A 24,810-nucleotide genomic window follows, 5' to 3' on the forward strand; every position below is an offset into this window, starting at 1 on the left:
AAGAGCAATGCGTTTGTTTCCACCAAAACAAAATCAGGTGTCACTCCAGTAAAAGAAAGAATCACCTAATGTGTTGAACATTTGGAGAACTTTATCAAATTCACAGAAAGCCTTTTTCCCTGAGTTGTTTTGAGGGAAAGACGTTGACTCTTCATTATGTGTATTCTGTTGGCGTCACACACTAAAAAAAATGCTTAAACATTTTATTATTAATATAAAAATGTTTGCCATTTTTGTGGAGGTCTGCACTCAGAGTGCCTTCTATATAATTTTAAAAGCATTTATTGATCAATAGCTGCGGAAAAATCAATTTATCTAAAAAAACAACTCAAGGCATATAAAAACTTTTTCACAGCACTGTAGTCTCCCCCAGAAACCATATGGGCTTTACAAAAGCAATAATGGGGCGCTGTCAGGGATTTCTTTAACTCATAAAAAGTACAACAATATCTTTATGTGTGGTTTGTGTACAAAGTGGAGGGTGCAGAGTCATGTGGATGCTATTTGCAGTTGGGAGGCAGATAGTAGGGGTGAAACAGTCTCTCATGGCTGCAGATGTGCAGAGCGGCGTGCGTGTGCAACAGTAACCGTGGAAACCGTGAGGTGAAGTAGCTGACGAAGCCTTCGGGCAGCTCGCCGAGAGTCCTGCACCTCAGGTGGCAACTCGTGGTAGTGATGCTTCTGTAACATGCAATGTTAACTGATGTTACTGATGTGTCAAAGTGTGTCTACTTGTATTAAAAAAAATGTCATGTAAGCATGCACGCTGACCTTGTTCCTCATGGCTCTCAGAAGATCTCTGACTGAATTTCCTTTGTATGTCCTGAACCGCCTCAAGTCTGGAATGTGCACAGGAAGAAATGGATTACAAACCAGTGACAGCTTTGTCATCCTGCACAGGTGTAAACAGTACAGTTATGTGATACTATGTGTGTACCTGTCTGTAGAGGCACAGATATGTGCATCCTCCAGTTGGTTCGAACCACTGCTCTTCCTGCAGTCTCCAGTCTGACCACAATCGGGCTGTCTGCTGGTTCCTTCTCTATGCGGTCACTCACGTCCTACATACACACCACATACAAAAAATTGTTTTGCAGTTCACAGACAGGCACATGAGGCTAAGTAAAAAGGGACACACAAACCACACATCTCCTCCTTGCACATTATGATTATCAAAAAATAAACATCTAATGAGAGCTGTACCTTTGTGTATCCAGGACCAAGATGAACAAGAGAGATTTAGCACACCTGGAAAAAGAGCAGCTGCTTCTCGGGGTGCCAGAAGAACGGATGTTTGAGCACACAGGTGGTGGAGGGGCGGGACTCCGGCTCAGCGCTGATCATTTGCTCATCAGGTCCTGTGCTATGACGTCATCTGGATTTGAGGGAGAAATGGTCTTCAGATTTTCATGTATTATATCATGTCTGAATATTCATGTGCAAAACACAACCTGCACCACTATTCTGTTAAATTTTGCAATTACAGCAATGTCTGAAAATTGTACGTAAACCATAAAGAAATTGTGATTATTTAAGGGATCATCATAAGGGGTCAGAGCTCAAGTCATAGCAAGAATCCCAAATCCATAATATAGATGTATTCAAATCTCTCCAGGCTTAATCTTGAAGAACAAGCATACTGAATTTCTAATAAACAATATCATCATCAACAAACTACTATAGAGTTAAAACTGGATAAATGTCGTAAATCCCCACCAATTATCTCTACTTAACAAATGCCAGGAATTCCAGGAAACCCGTTTTATTTTTTCATCAAGGTCAAGGTAAGATGTGAAGGAGAAGTCATAAGGACTCACTGTGTAGATCCTCCATAAAATGCGAGAGTGAATATTCTCCTGCGAGGATGTTGATCTGTCGTCTTAATGCATCACCAAAAGGGTGCTGCCCCTTGCTGACCACGTAGTAGAACACACAGCCTGCTGAGAACGTCCACTGCCGCTGTCTGCAGAGAGAAGAGGATAACACTGGAACAGAGGACCAAGAAATACAGACACTGTACTACAAAACAAAACATCCATATCTCCTACATCAGAGGTTTCAAACAAGTAATCAATATTTATAGGACATTTGGCACTCGCTCCATGCTTTTAAATATAAAAGTCCAAAATTTGAAACGTTTTATCATCTATAACTACAATCCATTTTTCTCGCTGTGGGCCTTTTAGCCAACAAGATCTGTGACTGCTCAAAGCAAGACAATCCTGCTGTATGCAATATGTGTGCGCACCCTACCGGTTTTTTGATAGAAGTTTCCCGCAGCACTTCTGGAGCTATCCACCCTCAGTTCCTGGTATTCCTGACCGCAAAGAGAAGCTGGTCCGACCATCTGGGATCTTCTTACAGAGCCCAAAGTCAGAGATTAGAGCTCGGACCCGACCCAGCGCACTGGGACCAGAGAGGAGGATGTTTCTAGGCTTCAGGTCACGATGAACTACAGGAAGAGCAAAGAAAAAAAATTTAGTTTTCCAGAAACATCATTTGTGTATACACGTTTCTGTGTACAGACCTATGTTGAGTGAGTGGAGGTGTGAAAGGCCACACATGGTGTTCCAGCAGAGTTATAGGATTCAACTCAGGAAAGCAAGATGGATCCTCCACATACTGCAGAGATCACAGACACAAAAAAATGTTTGTTTTGTTGTTAGGGGATGTCTTTTTAAATGACTGCTTCATAACAATAATAAAAGGTCATTTACGAAGGCCCTACAGTACCGACCTGCTGCAGGGTTGCAGCACACAGCTCGATGGCGATGTAGGTGAAGAGGTGATCTCTTTCTGTGCAGAAATATCTGATGACATTCGGGTGTGTGTCAGACTCTCGGAGGAGCTGTACCTCACGCTCTGCTACCTCAAAACACTCCGGCAGGATTCGCTTCACCGCTACTTGGCGTCCATCAAAGTTACCCCTAAAGTCACAAAAACAGAGCATCATAACATTATGCTATGAACAATAAAGTTGATCTCAGAAAGCCAGTGGTTAGTAATAGTAAAGGACATTTGCTGTTTTTACAGTAAATCACAGGTGTGAACGGTTTAAAGCTACTTTATGTCAGTGGTGACCATTTTTCAAAGCATTCTGTATTTAGTTTGATTTTTGGCTTATGTTCTTTTCCATACAGTATGAAAAACCAACTAGGTATTTTGACATGTCACAGTAGAAAAAGCACAGGTGTAAATTAAAAAAATGATCATGGCTGCATTCCATTTAGCTGCTTAAGTTTCAGGTTCCTGGTATTGTGTATGCTGCCTTACTGTCACAGTGTACTTGGGTACCTGAAAAGAACAGAGCCATTGTTAATGTTATTAGTAACGCCTGTGCTTTTCTACTGTGACAAGTCAAATGTCTTATGGCCTTTTGCTGAGCTACTGAGGCCACAGCTTTTTGAGATCACAGTGACCATTTTGTCACCATCATATTGTGTTCAATATTCATTTTCATTATATACACTCCATTACGAGCGGTTTTCTTTAGACAGCTTCTCTGATGGTGTGTTCACGGATGCTCTACAATCCACAATTTGACAGCAGCCTTTCCAATACAACAAATAACCAAAGGTGGTAATAAACAAAAGCCTAACTGGCTGGAAAGAAGTCAATCTCACAACGTGCTTGAAAATGTTTGATAGGAATATACACAAATGCAAAAGCACACCTGTTTTGCACTTAATGATATAAAACATGCAAATCCACTAATATGGTCATTTGATTAGGGCCAGTGCCATTAACTTTTAAAACAGTGCTGTGTTAAAATACAAATCCTCTACCTGAAAAGAAAGGTTCCCGCTGTGCCGTGTCCCAGCACCTCAGATGGACTGAAGGAGATTTTTCCCACCTGCACCTCGTCACTGTTTCCTTTTGAGAGTGGTAGGACGGAAGAATGAAGCAGCAAAAAGTTAATCTCATCTTGATGGTGAGAGAATTAAATCATATATAGTTTGTCTAAACGTCTTGGTGTGTTTACCTGCTTTGGGTTTGAGCCCAGTAGTGCCATTTTTATCAACATCTGAGGTGCTGCTGCTGTGAGTGTGAGGACTCAGTGGAGGGTCAGAAGATTCAGGCTGAGAGTCTGGATATAGTTAAGTAAAGATATATTCTATGTGTTATATATAATATGTGTCTTGCATATAACTAACTTTTTCTGTGCACAATTGAATCAAGGAATGAATAATATATTTAAGATTTCTGCTTTGAAGAAAATTCTGCTTCAACGCTACTTTATACATTTTAATAATCCGTCATTTCTCAGGTTTAGCGCAAAGAAAAACATTAAATCACTGAACTGGATGCCAAGGTCACTCAATACAGAGAATACAGCATAACAGAGAACTTGTCTTACAAGTTACTTACCACTAGAAAGGTTTATATCAGTAGAAGGGGTTGTCTCTAAAGAAACCAAGGTCACTGGCTGCATGTTGGGCTGCATGCTGGTCTGCATGTTGGTCTGCATGCACTGGAAACGAGACTCAAAAGCCTCCTCCAGCTGCCTTTGAGCTTTCAGCTGCTGTGCCGCACGCTGGAAAAACACACACAGATACAGATCACATGAAATGCTGTTAGAAGATGGAGTCTGAGACACCAGTATTGAGAATATTGAAGAGGATAAATAAATGAAGCTCTTTGAGAAAGATCATCCTTTGCAACACTGTCAATAAAAACAACATTCAGCCCAAATGTCGTAGGAGAAAATTCCAGCAAAAAAGAGAGCTTAAAAAAGAGGCATTTGAAGTGCATACCACCTCAAAATCACTATTTTATCACTATTTAGTGATAAATAATGCTCCATAAATAAATTGATTCATGCATGAACTTATACATATTTCTAACGTGATTGTCTTCATTTGACACATTGGTGCTATTAACGAGTTTCATAGTGTAACACGGTACGTCTGAGCTTGGAACGATCATCACTCTGATAATCCCCTTGAGCTGAGCGAGTGAAATTTCACTATACAAAAATTAACTTATTATTATGGCTAATGTCTGCAGGCTGGTGCTCAAAATTCTAATTAGATCATTGAGTCTGTAGGGATAAGCTTTGGTGTAAATATGATGTGTCTATCATGTACTGTTGGTATCATTATGACTTAATCTCTGTTTCATCATGCGTACCCTGGCAAAAATGACAGGACATGATAACATCAACAGGAAATCAACAGGGAATTTTGCATTTATTTTGTTTTCTTATTCCTGTTAATAATACACAATTATTAGATCCGAGAGGTCTAAAAAACTTGTTCAATGCATTTCTTTCCTCATAAACATTTGCAAAGCGGATTCTTTTTAATCCAGTATCGTTTGCATCCATGCCTACTAGCTATAAGTTGTCCTCTTTTCTATCTTTGCTGGCGCATTGCTGCATATCTTGGAGTGTTACAGATAAAGGTAAACAACTCCAGAGGACGCCTTTAATCTCTTGCTAGTAATGTCACTATTGCTTGCTCTACCTATGTGTGTAAACAATCACTGCAGAGGAATTAGTCATACCTGTTCCTTTAGGGGTAATGAAGAACATTCTGGTACATGGGACAACATACTAACTTCAGCAGGCCGAGGAAAAGTAAATGCTCCAAGAAATGAACAATGAAATCACAAAGGCAGACAACTGTTTGAGAGTATCTTGGAATGGATATTTCCCTAACACTTTCCAATAGGGGCGTGCAGTTTGCCACCATTTGCTCATGTCTGAATTAAACCTGAAAAACTTTAAAAAAACACACATGCATCTTAACAACAGATAGACATAATCCATGCACACTCACAATGGGGTGTGTGAGCACGAAGGCCAGCCATCCTCCCAGCAGCAGCGTCAGAACAGCCAGAGTAAGACGATCCTCAGTCATATAGACAGGAAGCACAGTGGCCGGTCTCTGGGCCTGTCCTGATGTCCTCCCATCAGTCCCTCCACTATTAGCATTGGTGTCGCTATGGCTACCAACAACTGTCTGGAACTGAAGGACACAATAACAACAACAGGGATAAGAAAGAGTGGAAATATATGATGTTCACTTGTTTTTGTTAAAGGGGCATTTTTCACATAAATGATTTGGTCACTGGAACAGCTTGAAGTAGGCTATAACGGACAGTAATAGCCTGATAGAAGAGGGTCATCGTCTGATTGCATTCCTGTAATTTACGGACCCTCAGGTTTAGACTGCAGTAGTGAAGTAGTTTGGAGCTGTGACTCACGTAGCGCTGGTGGTAGAACGAGGCAGGAGAGACAGGGGTGGCAGAAGGTCGAGGGGGGATGATTGCCTCACCCGAACGCTGCAGGTTGACAGGGAAATCCCTCAGCATGGTGGTGTGAGCTACTGGAGGGAGCTCATGATGACCTTAAACCCACAAACACACAGATATAATGCATTCAGAGCTGCTTGAATGTTTGTAATGGAGGAATGGTGGCTGTGTGTGTATCTTTACCTATTAGCAGCCAGTGGTTTTTCCGGCTGTTTGTGCTCCCTGGTGGATAACGCACATCAGTGGACGGTGTGATCTCACACTCCCCTCGCTCTCTGACCGTCACTCCAGCCGTCAGTGGACCCTCAATTCGAGCCAAGGTCAGTCCCCGAGGCTACCGTGGCAACAAGAAGCACAAGCCAGTCACGTAACAGCTATCTTGCTATCGTCTCAATCATTATCAGTGCCTTACTGTCCGATACACCTGTCTGATACTGTATAAATATATGTATGTATTACTATGGGTGTTTGGATAAAGCAAGAGGAGAATCGCCACAGATGCATCGCCTGGATGTATAAGGAAACTGGGTGTGTGAATGAATATCACAAAAATTTAACTCACCACTAATGAGATTCCATGGTGGACAAGGGAGGTGGAGCATACAGGTGGGAGTCTAATTTTCCAACATAGAGAGTGGGTCTTGAAGAAAAAAAAAAGTTAGGTTATTCCCTTGAGTGTCTATCAGCAGGATATCTCAGAAATGTATAAACTGGTATTTATTGGAATGGATAGATTGGGACTGGAAATAACAGGGACATGAAACACTGTTTTCGTTATACTATTGCCACAGAAAATGCATATTTCGGACTGGCTGGCGGGTGTCCCCTAAAACACAAAACCACACAACTCAAACATAGATCCAGCCAACAGTTTAACAACCGCTCTAAATCAGTGCACCACGTGCTGTATAATAAACTGCAGAATTAGTACTTCATGCTGGGTTACCAGTTAACCCTGAGTGTTAACAGGCCTAATCAAAGGATAAACAGACTACAAGCAAACTTTTAAAATGTGTGACATTTTTATACACAGCTTATTTTAGTAGTAGTAAGTGGATGAGTGAGCGTGATGATATAACCAAAGATAACTTGAGAGAGACAAGAACAGATTCAGCAGTTCTTGTTCCTCCTTGTCCATTACATGTGTATGTCAGGATAAGTCTTAGTGTGTTATCACTTTTAGGTGACTGGAACAATGCCTTTGGCTGTAGGAGGAAATTGGAAAAGTGTCGGCCAAGCTTTGTGAAGTCTGAGAGGCTTTTATTTACCAATTTAATAAATGACTCTGTGTGTGTACAATTCCTCTTACACAAGTTGTGTCTGAGCGCTGGCTTGCTCCTTCACAAACTGATAGCTCCATTTCAATGTAGAGTGTGCATCTGCCTGGTCGTTGGCAGAGGAGAAGGTGAGAAAGCGTAGCGTTTCCATAGCGAGGGACAGGTGGGGGGCGTGTCTTAGTGAGTCGCCAGAGTACAGGTAGACACCAACGACAGGCGAGCCATAGTTTTGAGTCCACAAGACGTCACCTGGAAGAAAAACACACAACTTACTGGAGAAGGTAGAGATGAAATAAAGACACAGACCAACCCTCAGACATTTAAAGGTAATAAAATATTCACATAGTAAAAACCACACACCTCTCCCTACCTGACTCTCTGTCAACCGTCACAACAAGACCATCGCCACTCGACACAAGATGGGCCATCTCTGCAAGTACAGGTAGGACAGGTCAGTTTTGGACAAGATGGAATGTGACCCCTTTGAGTTGTTTCATTTCATTGCTCAATCTTGAACAGCGTTTTCAGGTTGTTTTACAACATAAATATTAAACTAAAAAGCACTGCGAGCACACATTCCTGCACCAAGGTTGCACAATCCTCTAAATTTTAATACATTTTAAATCTATATCTCAAACTGAATGTGTATCCGAATACACACTCACAAACACTAATGTGCCAAATGTGCCAAATTTGTTTCATTCAAGTAAGTGCAGTAGTTCATGAGCAAGTAGACATAAAAAAAATCCAGCTAATTAACCTGCCATGTCAGTCTGTGTAACAGAATATATGTATGTGAGAAACGTACTGTAGTCTTGTTTCTCATCATAAGGTGGAGCTGAGTAATCATTGTATGTAGCGTTCCACCGCAGCTCCTGTGTCTTCGTGTCAAACATGGTGACCATGTATTCTGGAAAACAAACAGAAGTTCACAAACAGTAAGCCAAGATGCACGCAAACACCTCAGCCATATATATGTGTGTGCATGTTAGTGGGCACCTGTGCTACATGCCTGTGCGTCCAATGTAGAGCAGAGGAGTATTGGGACAAATGGATTCTGAGGAGGAGGTGGTTAAACTGGTTTGCTTCTCACCCGTTTCAGGATCCACCACGAACCACACATCCTGCTTTTTACCTGCAAGTGCACATACGCACACACACACAGAGAAAAATATTAGCAAACTGCATTGAAGTATGTCAAATATGTTTCTGTCCGTCTCAGGACACAACTATTATAAAGTAGCTGCTGTATTTCTCTGCATATCTATCTCTCACACACGCAAGTGCACACATAAGGTCTCACCTGTATAGAGAATACCATCAGAACTCCTGCAGGGAGCTGACTGAACCAGCTCTGGGATGGTGAAGGGAAGTTTCTGCAGATATATACAAACAATGGGTTCATAAGGTGGAAAATGACACACACATACACACACATACTGCAGTCATTACCATCAGGCCTTCCTTGTGCTTGCCACCCAGGACATACAAGCTGCCATCGTTGGGATCTGGGAGAAAACCCGGCCTACAAAAACAACATTCACACATCAGTCCACTGATTAGATTAGGTGTGCTAAATAACAGATCTAAAAATACTTAGCCTGAAAAAAAAAGACAGTTTTGAAATGTTTATATGCGTATGTGCAAACTTGCATGTGCATGTTACTCACTCTGTGAGGTAGACAGGTACTTGAATAATAGGGTCTGAAAGAAATGAAAGAACCATTCCATGAGAAATATTTTTACAAAATGAAAATAAAGATTGGGAAATAGTATTGATATTGATGTGTATGAACCTTCTCTTAGGGTCCACTTGATGTCTCCTGACTGTTTGGAGACAGCATGCAGACTCCCATCCAGTGTTGAGACAAACAGGAGGGATTCTGGGAGCGTTACGGATCTGACCCCTCCAACCTGATGGGTTGCCAGAGACAGAGAGACAGAGAAACTTCAGGCCAGCTGTCTGATAGGGAGTTCAGTCACATGTCATGTATCTGGGATTTCAGCATAGCTTATATACAGCATGTGTGCGTTTGTGTGAGTGGGTGTGTCAGGTCTGATAAAGGTTGACAGTCTAGTACTGCAGTAAGTTTCTGCTCTAGAGCAGGATATCCTTATCCCCCCTCCCAACACAATGCCCTATAATGTGTCCGTGCTTACCGCTCCCATATTTACCCACCAAGGGGTGGCAACTGGCAATACAGAACTGAACAGCACACAATAGCAAACACTGAGTCAAGACATGCAGATAGACGCGCGCGCGCACACACACACACACACACAGGCACGCACGCACGCGAAGTATTAACTTTCTTCAGGCAATTTGGACTAAACGTCGTATCATATCATGGCAACTTTACTGGAGCCTAAAATAGACACAGAAACGCAGTGGGATGCCAATTGCGCTCTCCGCTGCGCATAAATACGCACAGTATTAACAACAACACCACCACCACCACCACCACCACAAAGAAGGCACACAGTTTAACGTTACCTGAAATAGTTTGCCTTCCCAGGACAGTAGGAGAAGAGACAGCAGCAGGCGTCCCAGAGCCCCTATGACCCCCGAAACACTTTCTTTCATGGCCCTGAACAAACGGAGGACTAAAAGCTATTGAACTAAAAACAGAGGTCGAACTCTCTCTCCATTTCTAGCACGGGCTGGTCTGTCAGAAAAAGTTAGCACCGGCCGTTTAACATCGCGGAAGCAGCGCGGACAGTTAACAAACACGGTGAAATCCAAGCTACAAGTACCGTTTCAGACCCATAACAATAGCAACGCAACGGTTCGTGCCACTATTCCACATTTCCGTGTTGGGACGAAAGCGGTGACGTCAGGAGCAAACTGTCAGGCAAAGAGGTGGGCGGGGCACCTCTGCTCCTTCGCGCTGAGTGACAGGAGGCTCAGCCAATGGGTGGAGAGATATGAAGCAGAAGGGGAGGGGCTGCAGAAACGCCTGGAACACGTGGAAACGCACAGCAGGACAGTAGTGAACACAACAAGTGCGGCTTTTTGTGCAATAGAAAGCAGTGGAGGGCGTCATTGTTTGTTGTTCTCTCTATCTCTGCACTCCCCACAGTCCCATGCATACATGAACACCCACATCTCTGGTTGAAGTGCTTTTACATCAAGGTCTCTTAGTAGCTGTTTTTGAGGTACTATAGCCAACTTAAATTTCGGTTGTATTTCATTTGATGTACAGTATATACCTTATACTTCCACTTCACTATTTCAGAATGGAATATTATACTTTTTACTTTTTATTCCGCTACATTTTATTTGACAGGTAGTGACCGTTTAAGATACTGGTTTTGGGCCTACTATACATTTACAATATTTTAAGTTTATATATATTGTATGTATGTTTTGACATGGAAACAGTTTTGTGCTTGCTAACTTTCCTTCTGATTTGTTTTTTCTCTTTATGTAATGTAGGACTAAGTTGGGTCTTGTGTAATATATTATGTTTTCACATCCAGCATATGGCAACTACATGTTTGGTTACTTTCCTTTATTTTGTGTCTTTATAGACATAAGTAATGTATAATATTTTTGTCTTTATGTAATGTAGGCCTTTGAATTATAATTTTACACTCTTAAAGGGGTCATTTTCCAATTTAAATAGCCTACTCTTGATACATTTTTTAATTTTGGTGATAACACTAGCTTGCTTTTTCTTTTACTTAAAGGGGTACAAGGTGAACAATTTGGTACTGCACTTTCATAAACTGGAGCACTCACAATAGACGGATTTTAGATAGAATGATCAAAATCAAAGCAGCACGGGCCAAGATATCCTGACTTTAATCACCTAATATAATAATAATAATAATATACATAAAGTGAACAAAATTATAAAGGCAACTGTTTTTGCCCCCATTCGTCATCAGCTGAACTCAAAGATCTAAGACTTTCTCTATGTACACAAAAGGCCCTTTTCTCTCAAATATTGTTCACAAATCTGTCAAATTCTGTGTTAGTGAGCATTTCTCCTTTGCTGAGATAATCCTATCCGCCTCACAGATGTTTATTATACAACTGTTTACAAAGGCTGAGTACTACTTCCCAGACTACTAAACTGAGTGTCATAGTGTAAAATGTGTAAAATCCCTTTCAATAAAAATTTTAAAGGATAACCTTTACCTACAATGGACTACTTTTACAGAGGTATTGCTATTTTTACTTAAGTAAAGGTCCGAAGTGTTATTCTGCATGCACAGTAAAATTAGATATTCACATAGAAAATAACGTAGTAAAAAGAAAAGTCAAATAATTACAAAAAAACTTTATTGCTCTGCAACATATTTCCCTTCAGAAATGTCAGCCAACAGTTAACCGCAGTCCTTTCCCTTTGACCAAAATAGTATTCACAAAATACTATTCAAAGTACCTTACGTAGGGACTGGGACAACATAGCAATGATATGCAATGATGACAACAAATTAAATAATACTGGCAGGCACTTCTGTCATTTGAGGTATGCACAAAATAAATGAAACAAACTGCATCATAGAATGGCCTTCAAAGGCATGTGCGAGCTCTACACACAGTGCAGTGCCCAGGCCTTTGGCTCGGTGTGGTCTACTGGTGGAGCACGCTGTCAGGTTTGGGATATCCAAACAGCTTAAAGTCTGGTTCGTACAGCTTGTACAGTTCTCTCCTCATTGAAATGGGAATCTGTGTAAACCAGTCTCTTTCCCAGCTGGCTGCGGTGCGATTTCGTGCCCCTGAAGGGAAGCGTAGCAGATGATCCACCTCCATTAGCTTCAGCAGATCCTCCGCGTCTGTTTCTAAGGTTTCTAATTTTCCAATGAAGTCATACTTCACCTGGCATGGATGGCATAGACGGTAGACCTGCAACACGTACAAAGAAGGCCTACAGTTTTAAAACTGCAAAAGTTTGTGTTTATGCTTGTGACTTTGAATGCAATATCTGCCTTAACATGGCTATTTCTACTTTGTGTGTACACTCTGAGAATAAAAAAAATAAAATTACAAGAAGATAAGATTTATTTTCTGACACAAAAAGTGCAAATGACTAAATGAATCTTAGGTCTTGGAAAGAAGTCCATATTATGCTGGTAAGGTCTTTTAAAAATAGGTGTGGAAGTGGCACATGACCAACAGCTAGTATCAGGTAGGTATGATCTAATGAAATCGAAAAAATATTGTCACACTGTAGTAAGTGTAGCCTTATATTGCTTTTGTGCATGTAGCTGAGAAAGACTAATACCTGCCGCCAGTGTTCGTTGAAGATATTCTCCCTCTCGGTCTCTGGATCCAGAAGGTATGTGATAAACTGCTGAAATGTTGGTTTAATTCCCGCTGCATACGCCTCAGCCGCTGTCTCTGGCAAACTGCCAGACACATTACCGTAACGACGCACCATGACAGAACCAAACTGCCTGTAGAAGTCCTCATTGGGCCTAAAAAGACACACAAATACACACACTTTAATAATTCAAGAATGAAGGGACTGCTGCTTAATCAAAATTGAAGCACATTCCTTAGCCTCACACTCGATACAGACACCCACACACACAGTCGCACACTTACTCTCTGTCTACCCATCCACTAATAGGCACACACCTTCCAAACTTGTTCCTGTAGGCTGAGATAAGACGAACAAAAGGGTCTCGTACAAACAGAAACTTTGTGTAATGCTGGAGCTTGAGTGCCATCAGGTGGCGAGACAGAGAACCATAATGGCGCCAAAACCTGGTAAAAGACATAACAAACAGCACACAACACCTGAAAGCGGCTCTTTAGTGTCTTCCTTCTTAAAGGTACACTGTGTAAGCTAAGGCCAGAATTTTAGTTTAAAAAAATGAACTAACATGAACAACAGAATGTGAGGAAGAAACTGTGTGAGCAGAGGAAAGGATGGTGACCATGGAGGAGCTGAGGTTAATAAAGCAAATTAGGGATGCAAACTAGTCCTTTTAAGCTAATGATGTTTCATTTGGATGTGCAAATGCAATGCTTGGTAATTCTCCAGAAATCTTGTATAGAAAAAAAGATGCATCAAGATGCCTCATTAATTGTTTAATAATTGCATTGCGAATCAAATCAAATCCTGAGGTGCCAAGGGATTCCAACCACTAGTCGATATTTGATGTGGCTGTTTTTTTGCTACTATGTTATTGCTTAAACTGAGCTAAGCAAACCTAAACCCAATGTAAACTATAGACGCAATAGGTGAAAACAGCAGTATTATTTAGGCCGGCTTGAACAGTTTAGTTAAATTCTTGCCCTACTGTCAGTTAGTTGATGTGAATTGAGAAACAGTGTGGACAGACTGGAAAAATGTCAATCAGTTCACCATATTGTAACCACCTGTCATGACATTTTTGAAAGGTTGAGGTTTTGAAAGTTCCCTATTATTATATTTTTGAGGACATTGCAAGGTTTATAACATGTGTCTAACTCAACACACAATTGTACAAGACAATCTTGCAACAGTCTGCTGCAATTAGTAAATCATACAATTCTTGCATAAGAGGAAATGCTATACCGTATTTGTTTGGAACTTGTGGCCAGGAATTACACAGTGTACCTTTCCTCATAACTGTAATGCTTTTGAGTTTGTCAAAATCCAAATTCTGTAGGTGTTTTGTTTCATGCAATACTAAATAATCTGAAAATAAAGCCACACCAGTCCTTGAGGGGAAAAAGATTCAGATAGAAAAACATAAGATCAGATTCTCATATCCAAACACAGACAGCTCCCGAGGGGAAGAGAAAGCTCTGTCTGTTTTGCCACAGCAAGCTCCGCCTGTCGTTTCCACTCTCCTCTTCCAAGTGTCAACTTAGTAAATAACTCCTTTAGCTCACGGTTAGTTTGTCAAACAGAGTTTCAGCATAACTGAATATATAAGTATTATCGCTGAACTGATCCATGTGACTTTTCATTAATTAATGCCCCTGTGGAGAAAGAAACAAGACATTTCTACAGAGAGAAATCATAAAGTGATTTACAGATGGAGTTGCTATGTTTTCTGTAATACTTGAAATTCTGAGACCGCAATTTTCAAAAATAGCTTTTATGGGCTATTTGGTAAGAAAGAGACCCTTTGATATGGTCAGACTGACTCACTTTCATTTCAGAATTGCAAAGTTGTCTCATACTTCTGGTTAAACACCCTGACTTACTGGTAGATTTTCCTTTGTTGTCATAGAGCATGTGTTCTGTTTTAATAGATAACATTAAAACTTATTAAACTTATATAAGAGTATGTACATATATTTGTGTGAGTGTGTGTCATACTTGGCAAAAGTGAGGTGGAGAGAGGAGTTATGTACGAGGTCAGGAGGTACAGCCTCTGGGTCAGTGTAAGGTTTTCCTGAAGAGGGCGAGATCAGAGACTGAGACAGAACCACCATCACTCTCTTCCAGTTGGTGCACGCTACCTGAACAAAGAACAACGAAAGACAGGAAGAAAAAGGAAATACAAGGTCAGAAAGACAAGAGGGATTATGAAAGTGTGTGAATGTGTCTTTGGCATCTTAAAAATGAAGAAATGTGGTTAAAAGTTTTCTTATGCTTCCATCCACACACAGAAAAGTAACTCACCACCCACATGTTCATACAGACACACACACACACGTTTGTTCCTGGATCCCTGTGGGTACGTTTAATTGACATAATGCATTCCCTAACCCCTTACCCTAGCCTTAACCACTACAACAACATGCCGAACCTTAACCTTAATTCTAACCTGAACCCTTAAACCAAGTCATAACCCCCCCCCCCACACACACACACACACACAAGGCAGCTGTACCTTGGGAACATAGCAGTAGATAATCTGGTGTGTGTCATCCACTATCAGATGATCCAACTCCCTGTTGGGGATCTGCTCAAATGGCCGAGTCCTTCCGGTGAATTCCACTCCGTCCTTTCCTGAACACATATCCAGGAGCCTCTTCTTCCTTGCCTCCTGTTCGCTAAAATCTACATCAGTATGACTCCTCTCTGTCTCCTCATTCTGCTTTGGTTTCTCCTTCCTCTGTTCTTGTTTGTTCTTCCCCTCATCCTCTGTATGTTCCTCAGCTGCTCCTCCTGTCTCTTCAGGGTGCATTGTTGTCCTGGAGGAAGTAGTGGGGACAACGAAGGAAGAGCTGGTCTCAGATCTGCTCGTGGACGCAGAGTGTGAAGGGCCTGTTGTCGCCTGGCGGTAAGACTCAGAGTGAAGTGCCTCGTGTTTGGGGTTGTGCAGTGGGTAGAAGGTGAAGCCCCCGACATCGTCCCAGTAGAGAATGATCAGCAGGATCATAAACAGAGACCCCAGGACAAAAGCCACTCGTAGACCACGCCATATTCCCATGGTTATTCGAGATCCAGAGCCGTGATTGGTGAAGAAAAGCAGAAGAGGTTATCTCAGCTCCATAGTTGCCATCTATTGCGGAAAGAGACACTTCCTGCTTGCCAGATGCAACTGAAACAAAGAGGAAGTGACTAAGGCCCTTGTTTTGCTTTGCTCCAGCCTAAATGAAGTGAAAAGATTAATGAATCAAGCACAAACTGATTATACAAGACTTAAATATTTGTATATTCCAGAAGCGTATTTAGACTAGACCCCAACTGATAAATTGGCATACTGATATTATTAACCGATATGAGCTATTTGCAGATAAATCAGTATCTGTTTTCATAACAGCCAATAAATGACAAAAAAGAAACGGAAGACAGATACTTCAATCATGTTAAGTTGTCGTAGCATAGTTGTTTGTCTGTTTGGAACAAATCCACAACAAAACATGGCAATCAGCTGTACTTTTGTTTTAAGTATTATTTATAATAATAAAAACATTTATTTTTCAGAATATCAGATTTTAAAATCCTAAATTGTCAAAATTGGTATCTGTCTAAACGCATATTGGTCTGGCTCCTAATATGGTATTAAAAGTACTAAAAAGTATATACTTTTTATTAAAGGGGCACTATGTAGTTTTCAGCGGTCACTAGCAGTGTGGTTATAAGACTGTAACCAGGCGTGTGATTGTACACATGCCTGAATCATAGGCTTGAACTCGAGCATAATCCGAAACACAACCGCTTTCATGCAGGTTTTCACACAGACATGTTCCGGCTCTGTTACTTCAGCGCTCCTGGCTCAGAGGCAGATCAACACCGGCTCGGTACCTTTCATACAGCCTGTGAGCTGGCATATTGGCACAATACTCCAGGGAAAAAGGGCAGTGTAAAAGCAGCTATAACCAGACAGGGAGACAGCTTCACACAACATGCTAGAAACTAAGGTAAACTCCCACTGCAACGTTACATTTTTATCAACTTGAGGTTGAAGTAATCCATGCTCATTACATAACGTTACATTTACTGCACTTAGGTTACATGATGCATCGTCCTTAGCTCGCCTGCCACTTTTTAGTAACTAACATTACTACTTGTGAATCTTACACTGGAGGCTCAGCAATGTCAACACAGCTAAATGTAGGCTATTGGATGATAATATAACAAACAGCGGCAGATCAAAGCTAACAATAGCTGTCTATAGCTGCTACACCCCGACCCGATACCTTCACATTAAAAGCAGAATAGTGGCTGTTGCAAGCAACAGAGAAAACAGGCGTGTGCTTTATTTCTAAGTGAAGCTAAAGTCAATTGACATAAGGCAGTAAAAATTCAATTTAAAAATAAGTGATTTCGTTGAAAAACTACATATAGCTCCTTTAAGCCATAGGTCATAAATACTGGCTGTTTACAAAAGTCCATATTACACAATGAAATAAAGAGCTAAAAACACAAAGCCACTGTCATGCACTTAACTGATCTACAAAACTTTCATTTTATCATGATGAAAACGTTTTTGTTCCATAATTCTTCAAATTTGAAACATAATGAGTTAAAAGCATTTTTAAAGAGTTTGGTCTCATGTATGTAGGTAGATTTATTTTATTACAATATAGCAGTGTGAAATTAATTTTGTAATTTCCTTCTGCTACGCAGCTGACAATATAGCCTATATTAATATAGAAGTTATAAAAAGGTAAACAGAAAATCAGGGGGATACAGTTCATAGCTCTGGACATCGGATGTTGTGCAATTTGGTACACATTTACCAAATGGCACAAAATAATGTAACAAAGTGTTTATGTATGTAAGAACTATTTTTTATATATTTTTATATTTAAGAAAAAAATTGAGGTACTATTTTATGGTTCGACTCCTTTCAATTTCAGAGGGAATTATAGGCCTATAAAATTTTACTCGACCACATTTTACTTGGTGCCTAAAGTTACTGGATAACGAGGTTTTATCATCGTCTCACAAAATACAACGCATTCTTATAAAAATATAAAAATTGTAATATTATTAGCATAGAGTATAGCCAAAAAGTAAGACTTTATAAGAATTACTCAAGTGGAAGTAAAATACCTAATATCATCATAACATTTTGATAATATGCAGGACTTTCACTTAGTAGGCTACTGGAGTAATCTGACATTGTGCTGTTGCTACGTTTTTGTAAATTCTTCCTGGGATGTGGAAGACAAATTATTTAATTCAGCTTGTGGCGGGCATTAGCCTTAAATCTTTTACATTTGAAAGTGCGAACAGGACCATTTTAACAGCATGTGCTATTAATGGTTTTGACCAGTGTGAGTTTGGCCAGGGGCCGTGGGAACCTGAGGCTCCACCCGGGGCTCTCAGCTGTCACAGAGATGTGAACAAACGGGGCTGTGGGGGTGGAAGCAGCTTCGTCCAGAGCCTGCTGGAGGGTTTACACCCCTTATTGTCTGTCCCATAAAAACATCTGCTGTCAGGGAAAATGTGGAAAAAATACGGTCCTAATAAAACAAAAAAAAAAAAAAAAAAAACACCCAGACTGGTGGAGAGCAAAGCAGAAATCCCTACGGCGCATACTTTGCCAGAGAAAATTATTGGGTTTTTTTCTGTGGTGTTTCTTTCTTTCCACTAGGTTTTAAATCTAAACTCCACGTTGACTGGAGGGCCATATTTTGAGGAATAGCCTAAACGTCCACAAAGTCTCTCGTGTCTTGGCACGCGCTTTACCCACAGACACACACACACGTGCGCACAAACACGCGCAAACGGAAAAAAACATTAAAATATTCCTCTGCGAACTCTTGCATGTGTCTGTGGAGCTCAATGACAAGTTTGCAGTGTACGTTCAGTAGTAAGACGTCTATTCATTAATAATGGTGCAGACAGTTTTCTATCACCATTTCCCGATGCTCGGTCGGAAAACTACCTTACTTTACAGGACTCTAGTTACAATCCAGTCCTTCCTCCGGCCGCACCGGACACAGTCCCTCCTCCGTGCAAACCGGACACTTTCCTTTTTACGCCACAGCAGCAGCCGACAATAGAAAGCCTGAACTTGTTTTTCTCTGCTGTCTTTTTCTTCTGACGAGCCTCCTCATCACGCTCCCTTTGAGGGGTAGCCTAAGAAAGCCCGGTTCTGTTCCCTTTATGCCCTTCACACCGGGAGCATCACGGCAACCAGTCTGAAGATGTACCTGTCTTGTCTGAGAAAGAGACACGACCGGAATCTTATGTTTTATCTTACCCGGTAGATGAGCTCCATGGTGCCGGTCGGTGAGTCCTTTGTCGCCTGCTCGGTGTCCCCCTCTCTGTCTGTCCGTCAGCCCAGTGATGGGACCGGGCAGGCACGAGAGGACTGTGGCGGTTCCCCTCTCTAGAGAATAAAGTCTCGCGAGATGTGGGGGAAGCCAGCTACCCACTCTTTCACACACGCTCCCGTTTTACATACCACACCGCACATGCTGTCGGGCTACTGCCCGGACTCAGCCAGAGGATTCACGATGAAACCATAAACCCTTCTCTGGTTCTCAGAGTCAAAGCCCTGGGACCTAAGGCCGGCCCCAGAGGGCGCTGCCGCAGAATTACCAAAAATAACGTCACTGTAATAAACAGCATGGAAATAGAGAGGACACTATTGGAAACACATCCCCGTTAGGAATAGGGGATGGGGTTGGGGGTGGATGAAAAGTTATGCATAATATAAATTAGCCTATAAATTAAGATACTCATGGCAAGTCAAAATTATGATATAAGTCACTATTAAGAGACGGGCTACGATCAAAATAATGATAGCCCACTAAATCAAGAACATTAGAAAGTCAAAGTCATGAGATAAAAAATATGAGACAGGCTACAGAGCAACGTCAAATTATAAGATGCTAAGTGATAAATTATGTTAGGCTAAAAAAGTTTTTCATCATTAATATAGCCAGCCATTAGAAATAGGCTAGTTAATCGAAATTATGAGACACTTAATCAAAATTGTGATATACTGAATTAGGATTATGAGAAACTAATTCTAAATGATGAGATAGTAAATCAAGATTTAGATTTAATTTGTATTGTCACCATGCCTACTTAAAAACATACACATATAGATTCTGAGTCATGTATGTTTACATTTGAGTGACTTTTTGGCCAACATAACAATAATTAATCGAGAGGCTTCCGCATCAATCCCTCATAATCTTATTCCTGGTCAAATATAACTGACAAGTCAACTAAAAAATCTAAGTAAGCCTAAATAAAACAACTTAGACTTTCTTTTAGGTATCTGGGCAAAAGCAGTACAATATATAAAAGATGGACATTCATCTCACCAAACTCTCCGATAAATGCAGAAAACAAGTCTAATATGTACTATTTATAGCCTTACTTACAGTTACCATCCAGTTAAGTGTCAGAGAGTCAGTTGATTGGTTATTGTTGAGGTTCGTAGTTTTGTTTTTGTTGCACTGGGCTGTAATATAACTCAAGAGCTGTCTCTTAATGAGTATTTATAACATCTGTGAGCTGATGGGAAAAGGACGTGAGCAGCTGTGGTCTCCACATCAAAAGAACGAGGTGGCTCACCGGCAGTGTTCTAAAAGTTAAGACTACACTGATCCTGCTACTAAAGAAAGCCAGACATTTCAGCGATGACATTTTGTCTAGAGTCCATCAGACTTACAGTTTGACCCCCCTCAGTGTGGACAAGATCAATATTTGGGTAAAAATGTGTGATTAACTTCCCTATTAACTACCCAGAAAATATTTATAACTTCTCTTAAAATCAAAGGCTTGTCATAGATTTTAGAAGGAGTATAATGCTGTGTTATCTTGAGTCATGGTTCAGATGGCATGTAAGTATGAAGGTACATTTGGGGACAAACCTTTTCCACCAAGTTCCTATCTGGTATATATAATCTTCTATAAATTAGTTGTTAGCTGAATGTTCTGTTCAGTTTTTTGAACATCACAGTACACATCTGTACAAGATATACTGTACATACCACACTATGGAAAGCCACCCTCGTCAGAAAAGGGAAAAAAAGATATAGTAGGCCTAAGAAAAACAACTTAGAGCTTCTTTTTGGTTTGTGATCAAAACTTTCTGAAGAGGTTTTAAGGAACCTTTAAGGATGACTTCACTATTTCTAAAATCCTGGCTATAACCTTAATAAGCAGTGCAGTACATAAAAAGCCTGGACAATGATCTAACCAAACTGGTCCTTAACTGGCTGATAATATCTTCTATAAATAAGTTGTTAGTTAACTGTTCTGTTCACCTTGTCAAACATCACGGTGAACATCTGTGCAAGAGAGTGTGAACATACATTGGATCAGGTTAATGATCTCTGCAGCCTATAGTGTCAATATTCAAACAGAGAGTGGATCAACACTGTGTGACCTCACATTCCCATTAGAGATTCACCATGCAGACTAATGAACCTAAATGGTGCAAGCACATCAAGAACTAACTGTTCCCCCTATCATGACAATGTTGAACATAAAATGCACAACTGTACTGTGATTATGGACATTAGTTGCGCCAACCCACTAGAAAACTTCCTGACAAAAGTCTTATAAAATAATAAATATTGTGCCTTATTTTCCAAAAGCCGATTAAACAACTTGTGAGTCATGGTAGGCTTAATAAATGTATGCTGAAACTTCAGCAAGACTTTCACTTTAATGACAGGCCAGCTGTGCAGAAGAATACTGAGAACCCCGTGATTTCGGCTGCATAAAATATTTAGGGCCACAAATTACACAGTATATGTGAAGCAGCGAGGGAGGTTGACTTATAAATATTTCTTACTATGGGGAAAGATAGAAATATTAAAATCACCTGAGCAGAAAGACATTTCCCCTCAAGCACTAACTCAGATCCGGTGACCTCTAGTAGCAGCTGGACAATGTGTCAGCAGCTGAGATTAAGCTGAACCCACACAGATGTGCTACTGACTGCAGTTTCTGTTAATCTTTTTCATATCCTGTTTATGAGAAGTGATTTGTTCCAAATAACAAAAGGTTTATACTGCAGATAAGCAAATGACAGAACAAAAGTGTGAAAGTTTTTAGATAAACTGACTAGGATGTATTACATACAGAACACATCAGGGGTCCTAAACTACATTTTGAAACTACAGAATATTTCTAAGCAGACTTTACATGGGCCAATTTGAACAAATCTGATGTTATTTTTATTAGCCTATATCACTGTGTGAACACTAGATCTTTAACTTGAAAATGCACTCAGACCTCACTGAGGAGTGATGGTTAAAAGGTTTAAATCTGTAATTCCAGAAAAGTAATTGCTGAATGCTAATAGTAAACTTATCTCCCACACCCAAGTTAGAGTCTTATTTTTGTTTCAGAGCTGGAATTATCATGGTAACTTTTGCAGTAGTAGAGGACACAGTAAGTTGGGCTGGTAGTTTACTTTTTTCCAGTGAGGATTTTAAGAGTCACAAGGTCAGCCTTTGCTTTTTACTTTCTCCAGTGCCAGCTGTTTGGTCATTTATGGTAGAGGGAGGGTCGTGCATTTTTCACTCAGGGAGGCAAAAGGGAAAATGTGTAGTTCTGGGGTTAAGAAAAAAAAAAGTCACACCTCAGCCACCCCCCATCTCTGATAAATAAGGGTCTCTAACCGGGTTTTGACGCTATCACTGACACCTATTACTGGAGGGAACAGCAAGTGCAGTTTAATAATACTACAGGTCACTGAATTCTGGGAGCTACAAAACTATTTGTTAATCGTTTTAATAAAGTAGTCAGGCAATAATTTACCTTTTCCCATCATTCTGTGAGAAATGGTTATCTGATTTTGTGCAACACAACAGTGAAAGTGAAAGGACTTGGTTACCTTGCTGAGAAGTTGGTGTTCAGCCTGTCGCCAGCAGCTCTTCATCAAACAGCTCACTGTGACTGCTCATGACTGTCCTATTGATATTTTGCCAGATATATTTCAAACTCATCCGCTGTCAAAAAAATGACCGTTGTCTTGTTTTGTAGACATTTTTCTGAAGGACAGAAGGTTAATCTCAATGACAAACACACCGTATTTCCTGAGACTACTTCATAATAAATGTCAGCTCGTGTTTAACCGGGTAAATGATTTGAGTGTGAAGCTGCAGCAGGAGGAAATGATCGGTTTGCATTAGAACTTACCTACTTAATACCTAGTGCATTTCGCCACAGACTCACAGCAACTATGTACATATTGCAATAGACTATTTTTCCGTGATTGTGCGGAACGAATGGAAAACTTTGGCCAGTTGAGGAACACTGAAATGTGCCATTAGCCACAGCAGAATCAAAGAGCAGTAATGTTTCAGCAATTACAATCTGCTTAATTCTGATTATATGATAAATGACCGATGTGACAAAGAATCACGTCAAACTGGGTTTCAGCTGTTAGAACACGTTAGCATTTTTCCACTTATGTATGTAGATAACACATGTAGTCCAGTATGCTTAATAGATGCATCTATATCAGTTTAAAGTGATGTAAAACAGTATAATACAGCAAGTCCTCCCATTTGAGAGGCTTGGACCTGAAAATGTTCGATAAATTAAAACTAAATTAACTGATTATCAAAATAGTCGGTGATTAACCTTCTGTCAATCAACTGAGCGATTAACTCAGGAAAAAAGCAAACTACCATCCTGAAGGAGGCTGTGCTCAGACGCAGTCTCTACCCTGCACCGTCGGGTAGCCCTTCTCTCAGGTCTGTTACTGCTACTCCAACACAACACTCGGCAGCTCACACACTCCATCCTCAGTCCGCACGGACTGTGGAAAGTCCGTTTTTATCTCTGGTCCCATTCCCACAGTCGGTCGCGGTGCTGGCCGCTTCAGTAGACTCCTTGGCCTCCACGACTGGCTCCAGTCCGCCTGCAGGGCTCACGGTGTGTGTTATGTCGATAACTTTAATATTTTCTGGCAAAGAACGTCTCTTTTTAAGACAGACGGACTTCACCCAAACAAACGGGGCTCAGAAATGTTAGCTGCGCACATACAGCATGTGGTGCGGTCCTCCCCTCAGGACTTACGTGAATGACTAATCATTCATGAAGCACACCTGGACACACCACCAGTCACTGAACAGATCTCTGCCTCACTGCCACAAACAACTGTCTCCACCTGCTGGCATGTAAAGCCGTCTGCTCCCAAGACTTCTATTCCTGTCATCATCACGCATAGACCAGTAAACCGAAATGTGCACATCACACACAGAAATAATAGTAATCTTATAAGGAGTAGGACAATTTTATGTTTTTAACTGAATCCTGGTTGCAAATGAATGACTATAGCCAGCTAGCTGAACCGAGGGTCAGTGGTCGTAGTGGTGGGCTAGTGAGCATGTATAGGAAAAATTGTCATCAAGTACGCTGTGATGAATTTAACTCCTTTGAAGTTCTCACTCTTACAGCTGGAGGGCTGCAACCTATCAGATTTGTAATAATTTATCGCCCCCCAAAACCGCCGGGAGGATTTTTATCAGAACTTCCTGAATTTTTATCTACTAGTTTTAAATTATGACAGAATTGTTCTTTATGGCGATTGTAATATTCATGTTGATGACCCCAACAATGTTAATGCAACTAACTTTTTAAATATGGCCACTTCTTTTAACTTCAAACAACATGTCAAAGGGCAAACACATAACCGTGGTCATACACTGGACTTGGTTTTTACCCTGGGTGTCAGCATTTCCTCTGTGGAATTAGTGGACATGACCATATCTGACCACAGATTGTTTTTTAGTATTGTTTTTAGCTGTGATTCACCTGTTACTCATACCGCCTCACCAAGCTCCATGTGTTCTCGCATCTTTAATGAACAAAGTGTTTCAAAGTTTTGCACATTCTTTCAGAGCCAAAGCCAACACCTGTCTGATTCCAACACCAACAATCTGGTCGATCACTTCAATCATATCTGCTTGTCCTCACTAAATATTACTGCTCCTCTAAAGGTCAGG

At 40.7% G+C, this 24,810-nt stretch overlaps 1 protein-coding gene and 1 pseudogene across 3 annotated transcripts; both read right to left on the reverse strand.

Moving 5' to 3' along the window:
- Positions 1-319: 319 nt before the first annotated feature.
- On the reverse strand, positions 320-10,380 carry LOC119898755 (annotated as a pseudogene).
- Positions 10,381-11,801: 1,421 nt separating this feature from the next.
- On the reverse strand, positions 11,802-23,249 carry LOC119898756 (carbohydrate sulfotransferase 12-like). Of its 3 annotated transcripts, none has more exons than XM_038712965.1 (6): positions 22,692-23,249; positions 15,318-15,971; positions 14,801-14,943; positions 13,123-13,251; positions 12,767-12,959; positions 11,802-12,387 (listed from the first exon to the last, which is right to left on the reverse strand). In XM_038712965.1, exons 2-6 carry the CDS (start codon positions 15,858-15,860, stop codon positions 12,115-12,117), a joined length of 1,281 nt encoding a protein of 426 aa, XP_038568893.1. In that variant the 5' UTR covers positions 15,861-15,971; positions 22,692-23,249; the 3' UTR covers positions 11,802-12,114. The 3 variants fall into 3 exon arrangements, with proteins under 3 accessions (XP_038568893.1, XP_038568891.1, XP_038568894.1); XM_038712963.1 differs by lacking the exon at positions 22,692-23,249 and adding an exon at positions 19,089-19,229; XM_038712966.1 differs by lacking the exons at positions 13,123-13,251; positions 22,692-23,249 and adding an exon at positions 19,089-19,230.
- Between the last annotated feature and the right edge of the window lie 1,561 nt (positions 23,250-24,810).

Source organism: Micropterus salmoides, unplaced genomic scaffold, assembly GCF_014851395.1.
Source record: "Micropterus salmoides isolate LMB-PRFRI ecotype aquatic unplaced genomic scaffold, ASM1485139v1 Ms_hic_scaffold_12, whole genome shotgun sequence".
Taxonomy (NCBI): domain Eukaryota; kingdom Metazoa; phylum Chordata; class Actinopteri; order Centrarchiformes; family Centrarchidae; genus Micropterus; species Micropterus salmoides.